Genomic DNA, 20,055 nt, shown 5'->3' on the forward strand with positions numbered 1-20,055 from the left:
AAATAGAAGGTAAAACACAGTACAAACAAATGTCATAGCGTCAAAACGAAAAGAAATTCAGGTTCAAAATCATAAAATTTTTGCAGAAGACGTTCAGTCCGCGCGGATCACGCATAATAGGAGATATCGCACCGAACAGAAAATCACCTATATTACTGTTCTACTTCATGGAGGTAATTTACATAAGAATAGAGTAGCTTTTATTATTCTTAAAAGTAGGCAGACCGAGGAGCCCCGAAGGCTAGCAGGAGAATAAATATCACCCCCATGATAACGATATAAATTCAAAAACTGCACGTAGAGGGCAGACTTCAACAAAACTGACGCATCGATTTTTAATTTCTGACATTTATTTCCAATGCTCAGTAACGATTTACATTATGTAACAAGAACATATTAAAAAGAATAAAATAAGAAATTGCATCATTGATTACAGTACTTCACGCATACCATTAAGAAAATAAAACTAAAACATCAAATTTTAGATTCAACATGATTACATTAGGATGTACAAAACCTGACAATAGTACAATATGTATATTTAAAAATTATCTCAATATAAATTAGAAATTTTTATGAAAATATCTTGTTGCCATGACTAGATCAAACTAGTCATGCCAGAATTCAAAATCGTGTCAAACACTTTTCAATTGTTTTTTCTTGTAAGTTAATTGAAGGGGAACAACATAAGCTGGGTTACATAAATAAAACAATCAAAGTACAAAATTAATACAATATAGAAGGCTTTATCTAATTGGTTTTTGAATCGTAAATTCTTATAAAGTATCACATTTAAGCCAATCAATGCATGTGTATTACAAGATGAGTAGATTTTTTTTAGAGCATACAATTGTTGGTATTTATTGTACAATACTGAAATAAAGGCCAAATTATTTTTTTCATATGAATACGATTATAACAGAAATATACAAAATGACTGTTTGTTGTATTTACATGAAAGTAAATTTAATCGTAAAAATGAACCACTACGTTAAAAGAAGCCAATAGTGGCTCCGCAATTTTAACATTCTGAATTATTTTAATACTAAATTAATTTTCATCTCTATACTGTATATACCTATACTTTTATATTCATTAAACTTAAAATGAATTTCCAAGTCTATATAGTTACAATTTAATTTAAATTCAATTTAACCTGTATTCAAATTGCAACCTTATAATGGATAACTCAATGTAGTTTAAAGGGCAGTGGTCGTCGTGCTGTGCATGTGTGACATTTGTGTAGATAAACATTGATTTTTCCCACAATCCAATGCGCTCTTCAAATTCACAATTTTAAGTTTTGACTTGGGCACGACTTGCACTGATTACCGCCGGTGACTCCTCCAAACACCTGAAAATTACCTAATTAAAGTTTGGAAACTACTTAGTTCGTACTTGTTGATCTGCACAACAGTCAAAGTCGCCATCTTTGTTTATATGAGACCCATATATCTCGCACATGTGTGGCGCGACGACTACTGCCCTTTAAGTTAATTTTTCACAAGAGATGTGCGTGCGTGTGTGTAAGGTCATGAGACTCAAGATACAGCTCAGAGTGTATTACAGTAGAAAAAAAAACGATCATAAACAAGTGCAATATGTCTGATAATCTATAGTTGTCAGGTTTTTTGTCATTGATACAATTAAGTAACCCTGAAACTTGCTGAGCACCCTCTAGTGGCAGATATGAGAATCAAATCACCAGTGATTGCTAAGGCAGGGTGGGGCACTCAAGTGCACACTAATCAAGATAAAACAAAACGCACAATAAAACAGTGAAAATGACAGTGTAAATATATTAATCTGTTCATTTCTTTAAGTGCAAACAAGTAAGCTACATCCTAATGGTTGCATCATCTCCCAGGAATCTGTCTGAAAAACAAGTTACCTGTACTACTTTTTTTGTATTATATAAGGTAATTTCCTTCAGCACAAGATTTAGATTTGTTATAACAAAGGAATGAATGGTAAGACACTTGCTTCTTTTCTTCCATATCTGTTGTTAACAGATACTTTGCTAATACTATATTTTCGACTTGTCTTCAGGCTATGAAACATGGAACCATCTGTTATTGCTAAAGCATGTAGAAAACCTATCAGCATGGCTCAGCCCACCACAACTCATCTCAAAAACATATAATGACAACAATTTGGGGGCAGGGATGCACAGGAAACATTTGAGGTATTAAATATTTACAGCATCTAGAACAGTAATGTAACAAATGCTACCTCCAATTATTACCTCAGTTTTTACATAAAACAAATTACAACCACACCATTGAGAGCAAAGCAAGCATCTTTACAGAAAAAAGTTCATGAAATTACTGTTTCCTGATTATTTTATTTTTTCTTGTTCTGTATTACTATTTGAGTATAAAATGCAATTGTGTAATGGATCAGGTAATAATCTAAGACTCATAGGTGAACGCCATTGAATACTCGTCTCATGTCATCGGTAGAAAGTAAACAAAATTATAATTATTAAAATTATGATAATTTGGCACATAGCACAATTCTGACGTCAAACATGCAGATGGCCACCTAATGCCATTGTTCTGCCCAATGGGAAATCAATATTGAAGAAAACTACATTATTATAAGTAACAACAAAATTAGTGTTACTGGCCCACCTAGTGAATATCAATTATGTGATCGCTTCTGATTGTCATGTTTGATTCTCTTGCCTACCTATTTCACATAATGGTTTAAACCATGTGTACTGAATTATGCTAATGAACCTAATCTACCAATGAGAAGGGGGTTTCTGTAAATACATTCTCAGAACAATGATAATAAACTAGTTGTTAGTACAAAGCCAAGACTTTCTAACAGTCCTCTTGTCTGTATATGCAAGGTTCATTTAAAGATGAACCCATTCAAATATGAAAGCAGAAACTCAATGAACTGAATGACCTCGCCCACTTTTGTGATGAGAGAGAGAGAGGACAATACATATCACACAAGACATTCACCTGACATTGAATCCGGATGTTATATGTGAACATACATACTGCAAAATACTTTATTCTCGCTGAAGGAATGATTCAGTGAAAATAAAATCCCTTTTTCCTATATTTTACATTCAACTTGTCAAAAATCAGTGAAAATAAATTCCATACAAAACACCTAAAATGTCTTTTCAGGGAAAACAAATTCCAGTTAAAATAAAGTATTTTACAGTACATAAGGTGAAACAGTAACAGCTGTAAACTATTGTTGTACACAAGTTCTGTATAATCTATATACAGTATTCCTGCAAGGCATTGCAGTCAATATAAATTTTCACATAAGTGTATTTCACAAAATTAAATCAATTTCTAGTAAATCTGTCTGTGATCACAGTCTGAAAAGTGTGCGCGGCAAATTGGATATTGTTTGAGTATGTTGTTATTTCTAATAGATTCTGTGATTTGGGACTTATTTTTGTGCTGGTGGGGTGTAAAACAACAAATATAACAAGTGTTACGGGTATCACTAATTTCACTGGTACTTCTAACCTGCTATCAACTCATGCAGACATTAAGTAACTTCAGCCAGCTGACTTGAATAAAAGTATGATAACATAAAGTCCCCAAGACTTCATTTAATGTGTGTTCTGAGGACACAGGGGATGGAGGGCAAGGGGAAGGCAAGAAGGATCTTGACTTATGAACTAAATTCTTCCTGCTTTTGCATCTGTGATAGCGCCCCACACATCAAAAACAAATTCATCCGGGAATGCAAAATCACCCAAGTTGTCATCCATGGCGGCAGCAAACTGATTAGGATTGTTCTTATCTTTACCAAACTCAACCATGGTGGCAGCTGTGAGAAAAAAAATAATAGTCAGCTACATAAGTATCGTTTTTAAACTGTAGTAGTTCTAAAAATAGAAGTAGGTCTGAAATCTCATCTGAAAAATAAAACTATGGCAACATGGTGAATATTGAGTATGCAGATGGTCATAAGGAGTCTATATTAAAATTGACCACACAGATAAGGAGTCTCTTTGACTCTACACATCTGTTGATAAATCACAAGGAGCACAGTATTTACAAAAGGAATAGTTATTGGTTTGAAATTCTGGTATTTCACCAAGACAAAATGAATCAAAATATAACTACACGAATATGTATACTATTAAAAACATATTTTTTTCATTTGGAGAATTTAACAAATTTGTCGCAAATCCCCCGCCCCAAAAGAGTTATATTCTGTGAATACTGATCATTTTGCCTCTTGTCCCAGGTAAAACAAAAATATAAAGATTTTTTTATTATATTAAAATCTGTTTTCTACATTTAACATTAATGAAATAATGTTTTTAAATTCATTGATAAAAAGTAGATTCTGATTGACAAAACATGCTCTGTCCTAGAAATACACAATAAAGTTAAACATTATATGACAGTACATCAAAATTGACAAAAAAAATGGGTAAGGCACAAGTTTTAAATTGACAGGCACGATGACCAGCAACCACTTTTTAAGACTTCCTAGGTCAACTGATCTCAATAACAAAGCTGAGTAATTGACGTTTGGGTCTTTGTTGTCGATGGCCCACCGAAAAATAAAATTCCCTCCAGTCGCTGTATGTTTTGGGCCGATTTCTCGCTATCCGCGCATTTTCACAAGCTCAAATACCTCTCAATAGACTCTTTATATTGAGTTCTAACAACATTACGAAGGCTGAATGTCACTTTAAAAGGAGTTGTGATCAAAATAATGATTCAGAATACAGAATAATGTGAAATACACAAGTTGTAGATTACGCTGTTGTTATATTACAGAACTTGCATTTTCGTTACTGTCATCCCTTGGAATTGTCATGTGATGTCAGTACGGAAAACAAGATGTCACAAATTACTGTAAACCACCTTAATTTCGCATAAAAATTTTTTTTTTTTTAATTTTGCAAGTCAGCTACTTTTGCAAGATTTTGTCTTCACAAACGCAATAAAAAATCATGAAATTATGAAATTTTTATGGTAATAGCAAAAATTAATCAGTTTACAGAATATTTTAACCAGTGGATGAGTATAAAAGCATGTTTCTAAGACCTTTTAACATTATGTAAACAACAAAGAAAACAATATTGCATGCATAGCAACTGAAATCAATGACAACTCATTTCGCAAATTTTTTTCTCCAAAAATATGCAATATTCCCCTTAGCCCAGCATGTAGAATGAAAGATATAATTTGGATAATTTTTCAAGGGTGGTAACATGGTTACAATGTTAAAACCCCAAAAATGCATTTACATGTTGAGGCCACTGGGCTTATGACCGGGGAAGTACGGTAATACAGAAAACATGCTTTGTACAACAATTTTTCTGCCACACATTTATTCTATGCTTTCTCCTCACCTAATTCTTCATCTCTTATACCCATGTAACTTTCCAGTAAATCATCCACTTTCTTGATGGCTCGTTCTTCAAACGCACTCGGCTGAAAGCAAAAAGATTGTACATTGTCAACAGGCAGGACATTGGAAAACAATGCATGTAGTTCTTAAAATCATATTTATATGACATCAGCTTTAGGGTGTCATGTGTGATACACTCCTACTTCTATAGACTTCTCAATAATTTAAAAAAAAATTCAAATCCAGCCATTGTAATTTTGTCAACAAATCATTATTCTTGTATCGTTTTGGGGCTCAGTGATTCAACATAGAACCCAGCAGTGTTGTTATTGATGTCAAATGTACAGACATATTGCTTACCAATGCTTCTATTGTAGCAGGTCCCTTAGATCTGAGTCGTAGAGTTTCTTTTCCTGATTTCACTTGATTTTCTGTTGGCGTTGGCGCTAATGACGCATTGCCACCCACCCGGTTAGCTTGCCGTGGCCCTATTTCAGCTGCAATAAGAAACAAATTATCATTTTATATTTGATTTTGTGTTGATTTCTATAGTGAGTGTGCTTGAATATATCTAGAAATCAGGCACAGTGACAGGTTAGAATTGATATTAATCCTATATACATTGTATAATAGTGTCTTTCTAATAAGAGAATTCTCAGTGAATACTAAATTTGAATTTCATTCCCATAATGCATCATATGCTCAGTGACATGCTCAGTAAGCACTAAATTTGAATTTTATTCCCATAATGCATCATCATATGCTCAGTGACATGCTAATAAAGCACTAAATTTGAATTTCATTTCCATAATGCATCATCACATGCTCAGGCAATACAAAACTTGAACAAAGCAGAACTCCTGAATGCAGTTGGGGATTCCATAGAGTACGTCTCAGAGAGAGAGAGAGAGAGAGAGATATCATTAGATTACATCATCATCAGGTATCTGGATTCTCAACAAACTGTACCACAATGCCAGAGGACTGTAACCTTAGCATAACCTAATCAAATACAGACTAGTAACTCATCAGACTTTAATCAAATGGCAGGCATTCCAATTTCAGTCAAATGCATCCCTGTAATGATGCATCTTCTTCAAAAAAATTCCCTGTGAGGCATGGCATGTACGAAAAGCCCCATCTTTTATCAACTACTCTTCTCCTGTTGCATACATACACATATACCTGATTTCAAACATTAGGAATTAGCATTTGACACTGAGCTATTTTCTCTACTATTGTCATTGTCACCTCTCACAAAATAAAACCCCATTTGATGTTAGTCATATATATGCTTTGCTTTTATCATAGACAAGAAATAAAACAAGTTACACCTACAAGTCTTTCTGTGTTTTGTTTCTGAGTTTTACACTGTCTGAAACTACCTCCAGTACAGGTAACATCTACAAATATATTTTCCAACAAACAGTTCAACCATCTTTAACAATAATTGCTGTATTAGAAGAACCCATAAATGATAGTATTTGTTCAGGGTTTAATCATTGTACTATACTTGACATATCAGTAAAAGATATTATGTGAATAAAACCTCGCTGACAACAGAGTATGACGTACATTAAGCTTTTCCATAAAGACTTGAGATAACAATGTTACATGTACCGCTGGCAGGCGACATTACCAAGGGATTATACAATCCTGAATTTCCATAAAAGTAACCTTTTTTACATTTCTACAAGTTAGGTGAGTTAATCTCACATGACTCATCACATGACTTCAAAAAAAACAGGTCATTTATTTCAATTCAGTAAATTCTGCATTCGTAGTTTTACAAAAAATTAAGTGAAGTATGTATACTAGATTTTTTTTACAGTTATTTCCATTAGAAATATTATGCATGAAAAATACACTGAATTCCTACTGATATGCCATTCCACTAACACCTAGCTTTAGTGCTAGTAATATCTTATTGCAGTCAGCCATTGACCATAGTTTTGAAATTTAAGATCAAGCCAGTATTATCCATTCCTAGAGCACAGCATTTAAAATTATCAATAAATATTACTTTATTTCTCAAGACACTCTCACAGTGTGTATGACATTTGCATAAATCTGAATAGATAATGAGATATTGCAAGCACCATAGCTAGGCATTTGTGGAGTGGTATAAATCAAGTAGAACGTTGTATAGACTTTTGGCTTAATCGTACGTCAGAGTAAATCTCCTATATCACACAAACCAGTTTGTTTACAATTGCACTAATTTATATCTGCAATAGTGTATATCTATATCTGCAATGATAATTATGCATTTTTAATATGGTCACATACCGGTATGTTGATCAGATCATGAGCCTATGTCTTCAAACAAATAATGGCTGCATGTCAATCTACCATAAAGTCACATGACTATATATGGTCATTAAATAAATATGAAAATATTTGTAAAATAACAGTATATGACTTGTTCAGCTCATATGGTAGAGGAAAGTTCCGAACACAGGAAGAAAAACAACTTGCAATTTTCTTTGAGAAATCAACTTCACAATTTATTTGAAGCCAAGCATTTATTTCAAATTTAATCATGTTCAGACCTTTAAAATATCAACATGAGAATTAAAATACCATGCCCCCGATAATTTACCTCAATGGGTCTGAGAATGATAATTTATATTGCGAAACGATATCAACCTGTACACTTTGACAAGGAAAGTTGATTAGTTTCAAATATAATTGATTGAAATGCAGTGAAGTTTAAAAACTGTATGGCATATAAGTGAGATAACACACGCTGTGTAATTGCCGTGCAAATGGATTTCAGAATATCATTTTCCTGAAGGGTTGCAGCCATATAGATTTGTTCGTAAACATCGGCAAGATGAGAGAACCACAGAGCTGATGAATTGTTGATGCGTCTAGGGCATCCCATAGCCTGCAGACAAAATACTGAACTACCTAGCTTACTGACAATTCCACACTGAATCAATCTCATAATTCGTCTCTATATCCAAAGCAATGAATCATTTTTACAGAAGAACTCACATTATGGTACAGCCTAATCATTTGTAAAAATAAAATAACACTGAGCTAGGGTGCCTGCTCACAACTATAATGCCTAATAATACTGGTCATAAGTGGTTGCGCCTTCATACAGTTTATGGAGCATTACTGGCAGTAACAATTTCAAAGATTACGTACACTGCACCTGTATATACCACGCATCATCAATAGACATACCTGGCACGTACTAACTAAGAACCATAACAACAAAAGATACAAGCTCTTACCCAACTCACTGATTGTCATTATGAGGCCACAGCATTTTTATTTCCCCGTACTAATGACTTCTTGTCTGATTCAGTTCATTTGCCAACATAACGAGTTTGAAATCACTCATGTGTGCCTTTCACTTTTTTAATGCAATATGGATGAGAACATGCATTTTTTCGCAGCCATTACAATACAACTTTGAAATGCAAATCTCGTCTCTCTCTGCACTTCTGTAATTGGTTTCTAACTAGTGAACTTGTAAACACTGTCCTGACTGTAATCTGTTTTGCAACTTTGTAGACAAAATGTAAACAAGGAGTCACCAAAATTGAACACTCCTCAAACAAAGTTGTAGCCCCAGTTAGTTTTTTAATCGACATCCTGTCAAGCAAGTGTGTACTTACCAAACGCTTTTCTCGGCTCCACTAATGTCATGGTAAATCTAGCATGTTGAGGCAATTCTTTTAGTGTTCTCGCAACCTCAAAGTGCCGACATCCCACCATACTTTTGCCGTTAATTGCTTCTATATGGTCACCCACGCACACATTTGATTCTCCGTCCATGATGCTATTTTCCTTGATTCGTTTAATAAATGCGAAACCAGCGCCGTTGTCAGTAATAGTCAGTCCCAAAGCTGGTTCACTTTTTAGAACTTCTATTTCTTTGGTGAAACCTTTTATATGCGCAAAGATAAAGTCTTCGAGACCTATCTGACCTCCTAACAGTCGTTGCATGTCTATTTTATGTGTATTTAAAGAACAAAATAAAATCTGTAATAAAGAAAGAAAAAATAGAGAGCTGTATTAAATCTGATAAATAAATTGAGGTGATATACAACACAGAAGAGGGCTACAATACATAAAATGAAAGCAATTGAATAACCAGTTAGATTACCCAAAAACCTTGCTTCCAAACAATTTTTGTTCTGCATTAATTCTTTTCAACTATTATCAATTCTAAGCCACACCCCTGGTCAGAAAATTTGATTGACAGAATATGAATAAACATTTGACAGATCTACATTGGCGTTTTAAAAAATTTAATTAATCTACAATCGCTTAAAAAAATGATTAATAAATATGCCTTGAATGCATCAGTAAAGTAAAATTTGATGAAAAAATGATGTTTCATATGTTTCCAAAAAATAATATCACAATAATATATTTGCGACTGCCAACAACTGAAAACACCATTAAAAATGGATGAACTGCAACAGAATATGGTACATAGAAGTATGCAATTGTACAAGAAATGGATTGAGATTATATATTAACAGTAATGTTCAAATTACAGATGATGATATTCAGGTCATACATGTACCTGGGGCAGTTTAGAAACCAACAGCTGAACACAACGACATCACTACCGATAACAAGTCATTGAAAATGACACAGTCCTGTTAAGTTCTCTTTGTGCTCGTCATATTAAAGCGGAGGGGTTGTCGCGAGCATGTCCTTGAAACTTGAGTTCCAAGTGGCGTATACAACAAAATGTTTATTTACATAAAAACACGCGTTTCGTGTCATAGTAATATGGCCAAAATAAAAACAGCCGTTGCTCGGCCATCTTTGATCTGATTATGAAACACACTGATATGTATGATGTATGTGCCAAATACGAATGAAAATGGTACATAAATTGTGGAAATATAGTAGTATTAAGGCCAAAAAGTCAGATGGCTGTCAATCGGCCATCCTTGACCAGATTTTGAAACAAATTGTCATGGACATGCATCCTAACATGTATAAAGTACATGTATGTGCCAAATTTGAATGAAAACTGACAGAGCACGTCCAAGATACCGCATAAAAAAACAAAAACAAAATGCCTGCCAGTCGACCATCTTTGATCCAATTGCGAAATAAATCGTCATGGACATGTATCCTAACATGTATAATCTATGTACCAAGTTTGAATGAAAACTGACAAAGCATGTCCAAAATACAACGTTTTCAAAAAACAAGATGGCTGCCAGTCGGCCATTTAGAATCAAATCGCTAAACCACTGCATGTGCATATGTCCCACATAAGGTACTAGACACATGCAAAGAATGAATGGAATCGGTCCACAGGATTCTGAAATATGAAGTTGGACAGACTGACGCACGGACAGACGGACACATGGACGGTCGGACGAACAGACTCAGGAACTCACGGACGGTCGGGAACATGTATCCTAACATGTATGATCTATGTACTAAATTTGAATGAAAACTGACAAAGCATGTCCAAAATACAACATTTTCAAAAAACAAGATGGCTGCCAGTCGGCCATCTTTGATCCAACTGTGAAATAAATCATCACGAACATATATCCTAACATGTATATTCTATGTACCAAGTTTGAATGAAAACTGACAAAGCATGTCCAAAATACAACATTTTCAAAAAACAAGATGGCTGCCATTCGGCCATTTTGAATCAAATCGCTAAACCACTGCATGTGCATATGTCCCACATGAAGTACTAGGCACATGCAAAGAATGAACAGAATCGGTCCAAGGGTATCTGAGATGTGACTCCGGACGGACGCACGAATGCATGGACGCACAGACATATGGACGGAGACCGAATTATAAGTCTCCGTTTTCGGACTTCGTCCGAACGGGGACTAATAAGTAAAATGTCATCCTCAAAATGTACATCATTTACTACAGTGTTTGCACATCTTGTGAAATAATATTTAATTTAAAACAATTTATTTCATCTTGGGCAAGTTTTGAATCGCGATCAGAGTGGGATAAATATTACGTTTGTGTACATGTATATACAAGAGTTTATTTCAAAGGACGTCATTCTTTTTTATACTATGTATATTTGTGTTTTTAAAACTTAGCTAAATAAAATAAATCTACCAATATTTGAGGTGAAATCGAAAGTATTATGCTGCGCACTAGACACACCACCCACTGTGTCCTAACATACTGTGTTAGTACCTAGTTAATCATCTTGTTAAGATAGTTTTGAAAGCTAATTGGAACTTCTCTTGGTATTCATTATTTATATTCAAACTATTAGTTTGATGTCTCCTGTCGAGGTTGGTTTGACCCAACATGTTCTAATCACATAACAATCTTGAGACACGCATAGTGAACCAGTCCGCAACTTAGCTGGCAATGTTGTCGTTTTTGTGTTCAGAACAATATGGCGGCGACAGTAAACAATGATCATTATTTAGCAACAATCTAAACACCTCATTTGGGGAAATTAAAAACAAAATAATAAATACTTGACCTACTCAACCCAGAAACTTCAAAATTGTTTTACTTTTCCAATTCTACTGAGCATAAAGGAAAAATTGATAAATACAGAGTTGTTAAGCGTTTATCTTTATAATCCTGCACGAGTAATAATCTCCATTTATGTCCATTCATCAATTTGAATACAATGAATTGTAGCCATTTCTTGCACATGTTCTACAATAGCTGTACTGTCAATTGCAGGTTTCTTCACCTAATCTACCTTTGATGTAAATCATTTTCGTAAAGATATTAAATTTGATATTTTTCAGTAGGCAAACAATATTTTTTTTTTACCCACCAACATTTTGATGCATTATTTTACACATTAGCATGTACAAGTATATTTTTATAATAATATTTCATAATAAATTTAAGGCAAATGGACTTCAAGTTTTGAAAAAAAAATGGACTTCAGTGATCAAATAGTGTAATTTTGGCAAAAGCCACCAAAATATTGAAATATAACCACTTCTGGGAGCCAAAAACACATTGCGACATTCTAAAAACTAATTGTGCCGAGATGTTTATTTCAACAAAGAACAACAGGAACAATAAATTTTTCATTTACATACATGTTTGAGTCATGTTTTGTTGCTGGAGTATAGACGTAGTACTATATTACAGCAGACATGTAGTCCCTTGCCAAGTTATTAATTTGAAAACATGAATACAGCTAAAAAGAACTGTAACAATTTTAACATGTTTGTACCAGTAAATCAGAACAAATAAATCATTAGTAAGCTTTAAATATTATTAGAATATGTAGTATAGTAGATCGATTAGTACAACAAATTTCACGGTTCATAAATACCTATTTTAATGTCTATATCATTGAAACTTTGATTAAACCAGAAACATTTCACCTTCACTTTTCTTCTACAAACAAAGAAAATTTAATATAACAGGTAATGCCAGTGCATAAATATAATGATATTAAAATGCAATAAATTCTGGAATACAATATTAATTGTGTCTTAGACTGCACTGTTTAATTGCTAATAACTGTATGTGACTATATTATGTGGTTGGTGATGTGTTGAGGTATTGTAATGTTAAATGAAGCGGGCAGATACTTTCTAAAATATTCTATAATATAGGTAATACCAATGTACAAGAAAAAAGTGGTTCACAATGTGTTTTTTTAAATGTGTTAAATTAAAGCTTTCTTCAGTTGACGCATATAACCCGATTCTCATAATTTTTAGACAACACTATAGTTTTCATATAAATAAAAAAACAAACCCTAACCCATTTTGCTTTGTTTTTAATGGAAATTCATACATGTATGAAACAATTCTCTGATTTGACATGCAGTAAACTGTTAAATATTTGCTGCCATCGATATTCTGGAGTGATCGAACAAAATACATTAAAAACACCAACCAATTCCCAGTGCTGCAAAATTTTGTCATTTCATTGAATCACGGAAGTTGTAAAAAATTTGTTGTGCATGAATTTAAATTGGTTTACTATACATATCATCAACGCTGGGCGTTTACCAAGCATTCACTCATGAGCAGACTTTGTATCGTATTACATGTAGATTTGCAAAATATTGGAAATGGGGAAATAATCAACTAAAGTGGGCTATTAACGCGCATGGCAGTTGTGACCTATAAGAGTACAGTTGTATATGGTTTTCTGAAAAAAATAAGTGCCTCAGTTGTCATGGTGATTACTAAAAGATTACTTACAATCAATATCATATTGACAGAATACACTGAATCTAATCAGCATCTTTAAACCTGTCATTGCCATGAAAACATTCTTTTTATTATTAATACCGTAAGCGTTCAATTCTTGTCAAAACATGCACAGTTTGCCACTGCTTATAAGGAATCAAGACTAGAAGAGAAAAATAGATAATATCAAGGATTTAATCCTAATGCAAATTAGTGGATCTGCAAATTTTTGTTCATTTCAGACCTTAAATCGCAAAATGTGTAATAATTCTACTTTGCAGCTATAAAAAGTGGTGATGTCGTGGTCATACTCATTTCAGTTTATGCAATCAAACATTTCCAACCATCCACTGCGTTCTGTGATGTTATTGGTTAGAAATCTGTAGGATTGACGTGCACTAATGGGAAACCTTTCACAAAGAACATTACTAGTTTACATCATTGCATATCATTGTACATGGTTATGAAAGTTGCATTATATCCATATCTTATAAATCCTTGATAATATATTTTGAAAAAAATGACAAACGATAAAATAAACTTTAGAATGAATGAAACTTTACAAGACATGCACATTACATGTTTTGTTTAGCATATACCGATAATCACTACCATAATGTAAAGAAATAATGCAGGGAAATATCAAGTTTCCATGGTGATACTGCAAAAACTTTCATACCAAGATAATATGAACATATTATGTAATGTACAAAAGATAATTATTCATACACAGTCAGAGAACTAGATATAATGACGACCAAATTTGGCTTCCGGTATTGTATTTTCATGACTGTAGGTTCATTATTGGGTCTTGAGAGATAAAACTATGATGCCCCTTGTGACACTTAATTATGTACAAGTACGATTGGCGTGAGGTCATGGAAATATACATGTATAGCTGAACATAGAGTATCATTTGATAGTGGTGGTACAGAATGCACAGCACACATCATTAATTGACACAGTTTGATACAATGTATTTTGTACTTTGTGAACCCACTACGCTCAAACAGAAAGATAACAATTATCAAATGAATGTATTGGAAAGCTTGATAAATTCCCCACCATTGTGTCACATCTCCCAAAGTCCCTAGCCAATCAGCGTCAGGCATTAACGGTATACATCAGAACTTGTCATACCGATTAGCCTTCATCGCTGATGACCATTATTTATAATACTTCACTGTCAAGGTCATTAACAGTCTGTCAATCAGGTGTTATCTGAGAAACCTTTCAATTCCACAAACGTTAACATTAATTGATCTGGTCATTGCTGTATGAAATAGAAAGGTGGGGCTGTTAAAATCTACCTACAGGCAATTTATTTCCTAATTAGTATTTCCACACTGTGGATGACTGAATATTTTTTTTAACAAGCTGGTCTTGATAAAAATAGGAATACTGTGCCCTTTTTGAGAAATGTAAAATGTTAAATCCAAATGGAATAGTTGATGTGAGAGAAATTAAATATAGAGGTGCTCTGCTTAAATGATTTATTATTGAAATATTCATTAAAGTTCAGAATTTTATGATAATAATAAAAGCACATTTCCAGTATCCATGCTGAGACATGCTAACAAAAATTCAATTTTTAACAATCTTCATCAAAGAAAGCCAAACAAAGTCTTATCAGTTCACTACCTACGTAATTGCAATGTAGGTGGAAAAGCAGACTTGATTGTCAGTCGCTGAAAGGTGAATTTGACTCCATCACAACATGACAACTGTATGAATTATGTATGATTGTAACACGCTTTTAGTGACTTACTCCCTGAAATAAAGGCACCCACTTACAAAATTAAGATGCTGTTTTGAGAGCAAAATTATATACACGTACAGAACCAACAAATTAACGAGCAAAAATCATACACACGTGTTGAAGCTTGTTCTTCTTTCCGAAATTGGATTAAAAAAACGAAAATATCCAAAGTAAACATCAAAATAATAATTTAATAATTGTCAATCTAAAAATATAACACTCTACACATCACTCTCTTTTGATCAATTATATTACAATTTAATGTTATTTAAAATGAGAAATTAAATTTCACACTCAAAAATCATTGATACACTTGACTGCCATATCACCATGTGTGAACTAGATCAAGGCGTAGAAAGAAGAATAACAATTTAATATAATTGCTGCAGTATTGTCAGCCCCTGACGGATTAGAGGTCACGTCAATACTATAGAGACAAGTTGTCAGGAAGAATTTAACAATAATCTGTCAAGCCCAAGAAACCGAATACATGTACATGTACTGCATTCATGAACCAACTTGCCTAAATCATGCAAGCATCGGCTTATGTAATCTAATCACAGGCTTATTTGAATAGAACAATGAAGAGGCTCGTAACCAGCCTATATCAAAGATTATGATATACATGTACCACATCAAAATATAGTATAATAGAATATATTATTTGAAATATTAATTTTCAATTTTGCAGGAATCAATTTGAAGCAAATGTAAATTAGAAAATGCATCAAGCTGATAAGATGAAGAGTTCAATCAAATTAATTTGAACTTTCAATCGTGTGTACTACATTACACATCTAAGTTTCCCACCACATGTCAAGGGAAGTTGAATCTCGCCAGAAATATTCTGCATGTTTTATCTGAAAGTGTACTTTTTAATGTATTTGAAAACATTTTATTTTCTTGATGGCAACATAGACAATATAGTAGGAAGGACACACAACTGCGACAAACATCAAAATCAAACGCCAGATGCCAAACGCAAGCTGGGCTGGAATATTCTAATGAGCAAGTAAACAATGACGTCATATTTACTTTGATATCTTTAAGTTGTGATGTCGCAACATTCGAATCAAACTACAAGTATCTCTCCATAAACGAGTCATTTTCTTTTTTCGAAATATGCATCTTTCCAACATACAATAGTTATCAATTGTTCTTGTGACTAAATGTTTCTGTTCAACTGAATAAAATTGAAAGTTAGTTTCAAACGACAGCAATGTTTCCGTGCATGGTCAACAAATGTGGTGGTAGCTAAGTTACTTTCAGTTTGTACCCAGTTTTTTACAAAATATTTGAATATTTTTGTTTTCATGATGCATGAATCTCCTTATGATTTTTTTCACTGACTATTCTTGTTTTCTATCTTGCAATTTTTTTCAAATGGACTTTCAATCCGTCTGTTTGCACATCTGTCGTCATCTTGACTACCTGTTCACACTCTTTCAACCGGAATGCATGTCAAAGTTTATACCCTGTTATTTTAGTTTTCATGATGCATGAATCTTCTGATTATGTTATTTTTTCACCGACTACGCTCATTTTTTGTTGTTCTCTGTTTCTCATTTTTTTTTTAAAATAGACTCTGAATCTTGACTACACATGTTTAGTCTTTCAACCAGAGTGCATGATTAAGTTTGTACCCTATTTTCAACAAAATAACTTGAATACAGTATTACTTGATAACTTGATTGATTGATTGATATAGATAAGGCACGATTCTCTTTATTATGTTATTTTCACTGACACTATATTCGGTTTTTTGTTTCAAGGGGTTTCTTTTACGCAACGATAAAGAAATCGCAAATCTCTGCTCCTTTCCAGGTTGTTAACATGAATGTGTACTGGGTTTGGATCTTCTTCACTATCCTTTCCATAGTCATCAAATCCAAAAAAAACATTGAGCAAATCATCTACATACACAAATTCGTGATCAACAATCACCATTTCTAGACTACTAGAATACATAGACGACTCTCATCAATGAAACCACGCATTTTGCAAGAGTTCACGACACTCTCTGCCTAAAAACACGCATTTTACGAGAAAACGAAATAACATTTGGTTTAAAAGAGCTTAACTTTTTCCAGCTCACCCTGTTACAATAGAATCACTGAAGTTGCTTGTCCTTCCTACTAAACTGTCTATAATAACAAGCTTCATAAAGTGCCATATACAATTTGGGAAATCTTTAAGTGATATTTTGATGATTCTGCAATAAAACCAGTCTAAACCAAAACATTTGTAAATTGTAAACTGGTCTACATGTACATGGACACTACACATGTAGTAGTCAGGCCCAGAAAAAAAAATTTCTTGTCAATTTATTCATAAAATGGTTATGTGTGTATAGTTTTTAAACATTTTAAAACTATCATTAAAATTGTGCTTTTATTTTATTTCTAAAATTCTGATAACAAAATTCTAAAGCAAAAGCTGTGATATACACATTTAAACTGACACGCACACAATGACCCAAAAAATAAATATTTGTTTACTGGTCTTTACAAGATCTATACAGTCTTGGTGCTAAAACACATGATTATTTGGTTCATCTTAAAAACCACATTGAATCAAGTGGATTGAAAACTAGAACAAAACATTTGAAATTAAAAAAATGTTTCTTCCATTGCCTAATTTCAGCAAAAAAATTTTGGGTGAAAATAAGGCTTCGAGAACACTGGATCCATCATGATAGAGGTGTGATGTTATGAAATGTGTATGTGAACGATCAGGACTGGATCAGCATATGCTGAAAAAAAAAACGATCTTGTCTTGGTCCCAATAAAAAGTCAGGTTGGAAAATTTTGGCACAAGACACAAATAAAAATCATGCGACAATGTACTTAAAAAAATACAATGTAAATTTTAGAGTCTTCAATTTTGACTGCTGGAATAATAATTGAAGCGAAGACATACAATGTAATAGAACTGCAATGAAATTATTTGCAATCAGATATTTTCTATATTATTATACTATTAAATGAATTCTTACAAATAATTAAGTTGCACGCAGAATAAACTCAACAACTACACCAGAATCCATTTATATTTCCAAACAACATACAATGAACTGTCAAAAGCTTTTTGCCATCATTACTTCACTGAATCCTTTCAATTTGCGTACAAGATAACAATCACATTTTTTAAAAATATCAAAATACTAGTAACTGACAAAAACAGATTGGCTTTCAGGACAACTCTTGTATAGTCAACGAAAAAGATGTCTTGCTTGAGGTTAAGGAAGCGAGATAAAAAAATGAATGGAAACCTATATACATGTACATCATCAGAGTGTAATATTGGTAATTATCCCCACATATATTCTATAGTTTTACACAACAAACTGCCTTGATGCATTACACAACGTGACTGTTTTTATCTATGATTAATTATTTACTACAACCTACCTATATGTATGTGTACCATGCCCTTACATGCACTTAAAAGCAAATACTGGCGATGATAAGAAATACCAATATATGGCTGAGTGATTTATTATGGGGGCAGGAACGTGTACATTTCTTTCTTTCAATTGGAACTAAATAACGAGGTGCGTTCCGCCCTCAGTGTATTAATTTGTGTGTAATGTTAATAAAATAGTTTAAAATACAGGGTAAAATAAATTATAAATGTTAGTATTTTTATTCTACCTGAGTAGCGGGCATGTCGAACGCATCGCCGATCTTCTCGTATAATTCTTTAACGTTGGTGAAACCTTCTATCCTGCCGGTCGGGCTACCGTGAGCTAATTGACAGTGAAAGACTAGCCGAGGTCGCCTGTCTTTGCCGTATGACGGTGCTCTCGGTGGCACGGCTGTTCCGTACGCACCGGCCGTCATCCCTGGTTGTGGATGCTGCTGAGGAGACGGTCGCTGACGAGGTTGTTCTCCGCTATTTGCCCCGTTGTAATCGGCAGCATTCTGGTGGTGACGAGGGTCTGTTTGTGGCATATCTGCTGTGTTTTCCGTGAGCTGTTCAGCTCTCGCTTTCTTGTCCTTCTTCTTGCCGGGGAAAAGTGGCATATTCCGTTTGTGAAATGACAGTACTTATAAAAAGGATACGTCACAAAAGTATCTGGCGGCAACTAAAATCGATTGGTGTTCAATGAAACAAATCACACCCAACACATCTCCGGACGCAATCCAAAATGGTGGTACTCAACCGGAAGCAGGAAGTGACAAAATTCGTTCATAAAACGCATCACGTGATTGGCTATTATTGCCTCGGCGACCTGTTGAATTAAACCCGTATTTATCTTTTATCCGACATTCTAAATGCTTATTTTGTTCTTTGGATTGACTCTCGCGAACTAGGATACCATTTTAATATGCCAATCACACAAATAGCCGTGACAAGTGCCAACTGTCCACAAAATCCACACAGACGTTTTAGTATATGCACCAATCAAAATTTGTCTGTCAATCGGAAGTGGCAAGAACGAATTTATACTGTATGACGGGATACAAATATGAAAACACGGCGGCTGCTAGCTTTGAATTCAGTGAAAGTGAACATAGTGATATGATGTAAACATAACAGAGCACGAGCGCAGATATGACAAGTTGTAAGTCGTTCTCTTGGAAATCTTGACGATTCGCATGTTTTTCGATCCACAAGCAATTGAGACTATTCTGTATTTATTAGGAGCAGGGTATCGCATGTACAGTGTCACTAAAACATATCCCTGTCCAAAGGGCGCTCGTTACTATGCGAACCGTGGCTCAAATAGCGAGCCTCGGGCCCACAATCCCCTGCCTACAGGAATGTGTGTTAGGGATGGTTAGTAGGATC

General features: G+C 33.9%; 1 protein-coding gene across 1 annotated transcript; it reads right to left on the reverse strand.

The window, feature by feature from the left end:
* Positions 1-332: 332 nt before the first annotated feature.
* LOC100375054 (PDZ domain-containing protein GIPC1) lies at positions 333-19,462 on the reverse strand. The gene is made up of 5 exons (XM_078006842.2): positions 18,915-19,462; positions 8,982-9,348; positions 5,710-5,846; positions 5,351-5,432; positions 333-3,807 (listed from the first exon to the last, which is right to left on the reverse strand). Exons 1-5 carry the CDS (start codon positions 19,284-19,286, stop codon positions 3,656-3,658), a joined length of 1,110 nt encoding a protein of 369 aa, XP_077862968.2. The 5' UTR covers positions 19,287-19,462; the 3' UTR covers positions 333-3,655.
* Between the last annotated feature and the right edge of the window lie 593 nt (positions 19,463-20,055).

Source organism: Saccoglossus kowalevskii, chromosome 9 (assembly GCF_978046115.1).
Source record: "Saccoglossus kowalevskii chromosome 9, keSacKowa6.1, whole genome shotgun sequence".
Taxonomy (NCBI): Eukaryota; Metazoa; Hemichordata; class Enteropneusta; family Harrimaniidae; genus Saccoglossus; species Saccoglossus kowalevskii.

What these genes read in the sequence shown, in the direction of transcription:
- LOC100375054 (XM_078006842.2), bottom strand. Translation starts at nt 19,286, where the DNA reads ATGCCACTTTTCCCCGGCAAGAAGAAGGACAAGAAAGCGAGAGCTGAA. An exon ending in GGAGCCGAGAAAAGCGTTTG is followed by an intron (nt 5,847 to 8,981) that starts GTAAGTACACAC and finishes TTCTTATTGCAG; the next exon opens with CTGAAATAGGGCCACGGCAA. An exon ending in CTGCTACAATAGAAGCATTG is followed by an intron (nt 5,433 to 5,709) that starts GTAAGCAATATG and finishes TTTTGCTTTCAG; the next exon opens with CCGAGTGCGTTTGAAGAACG.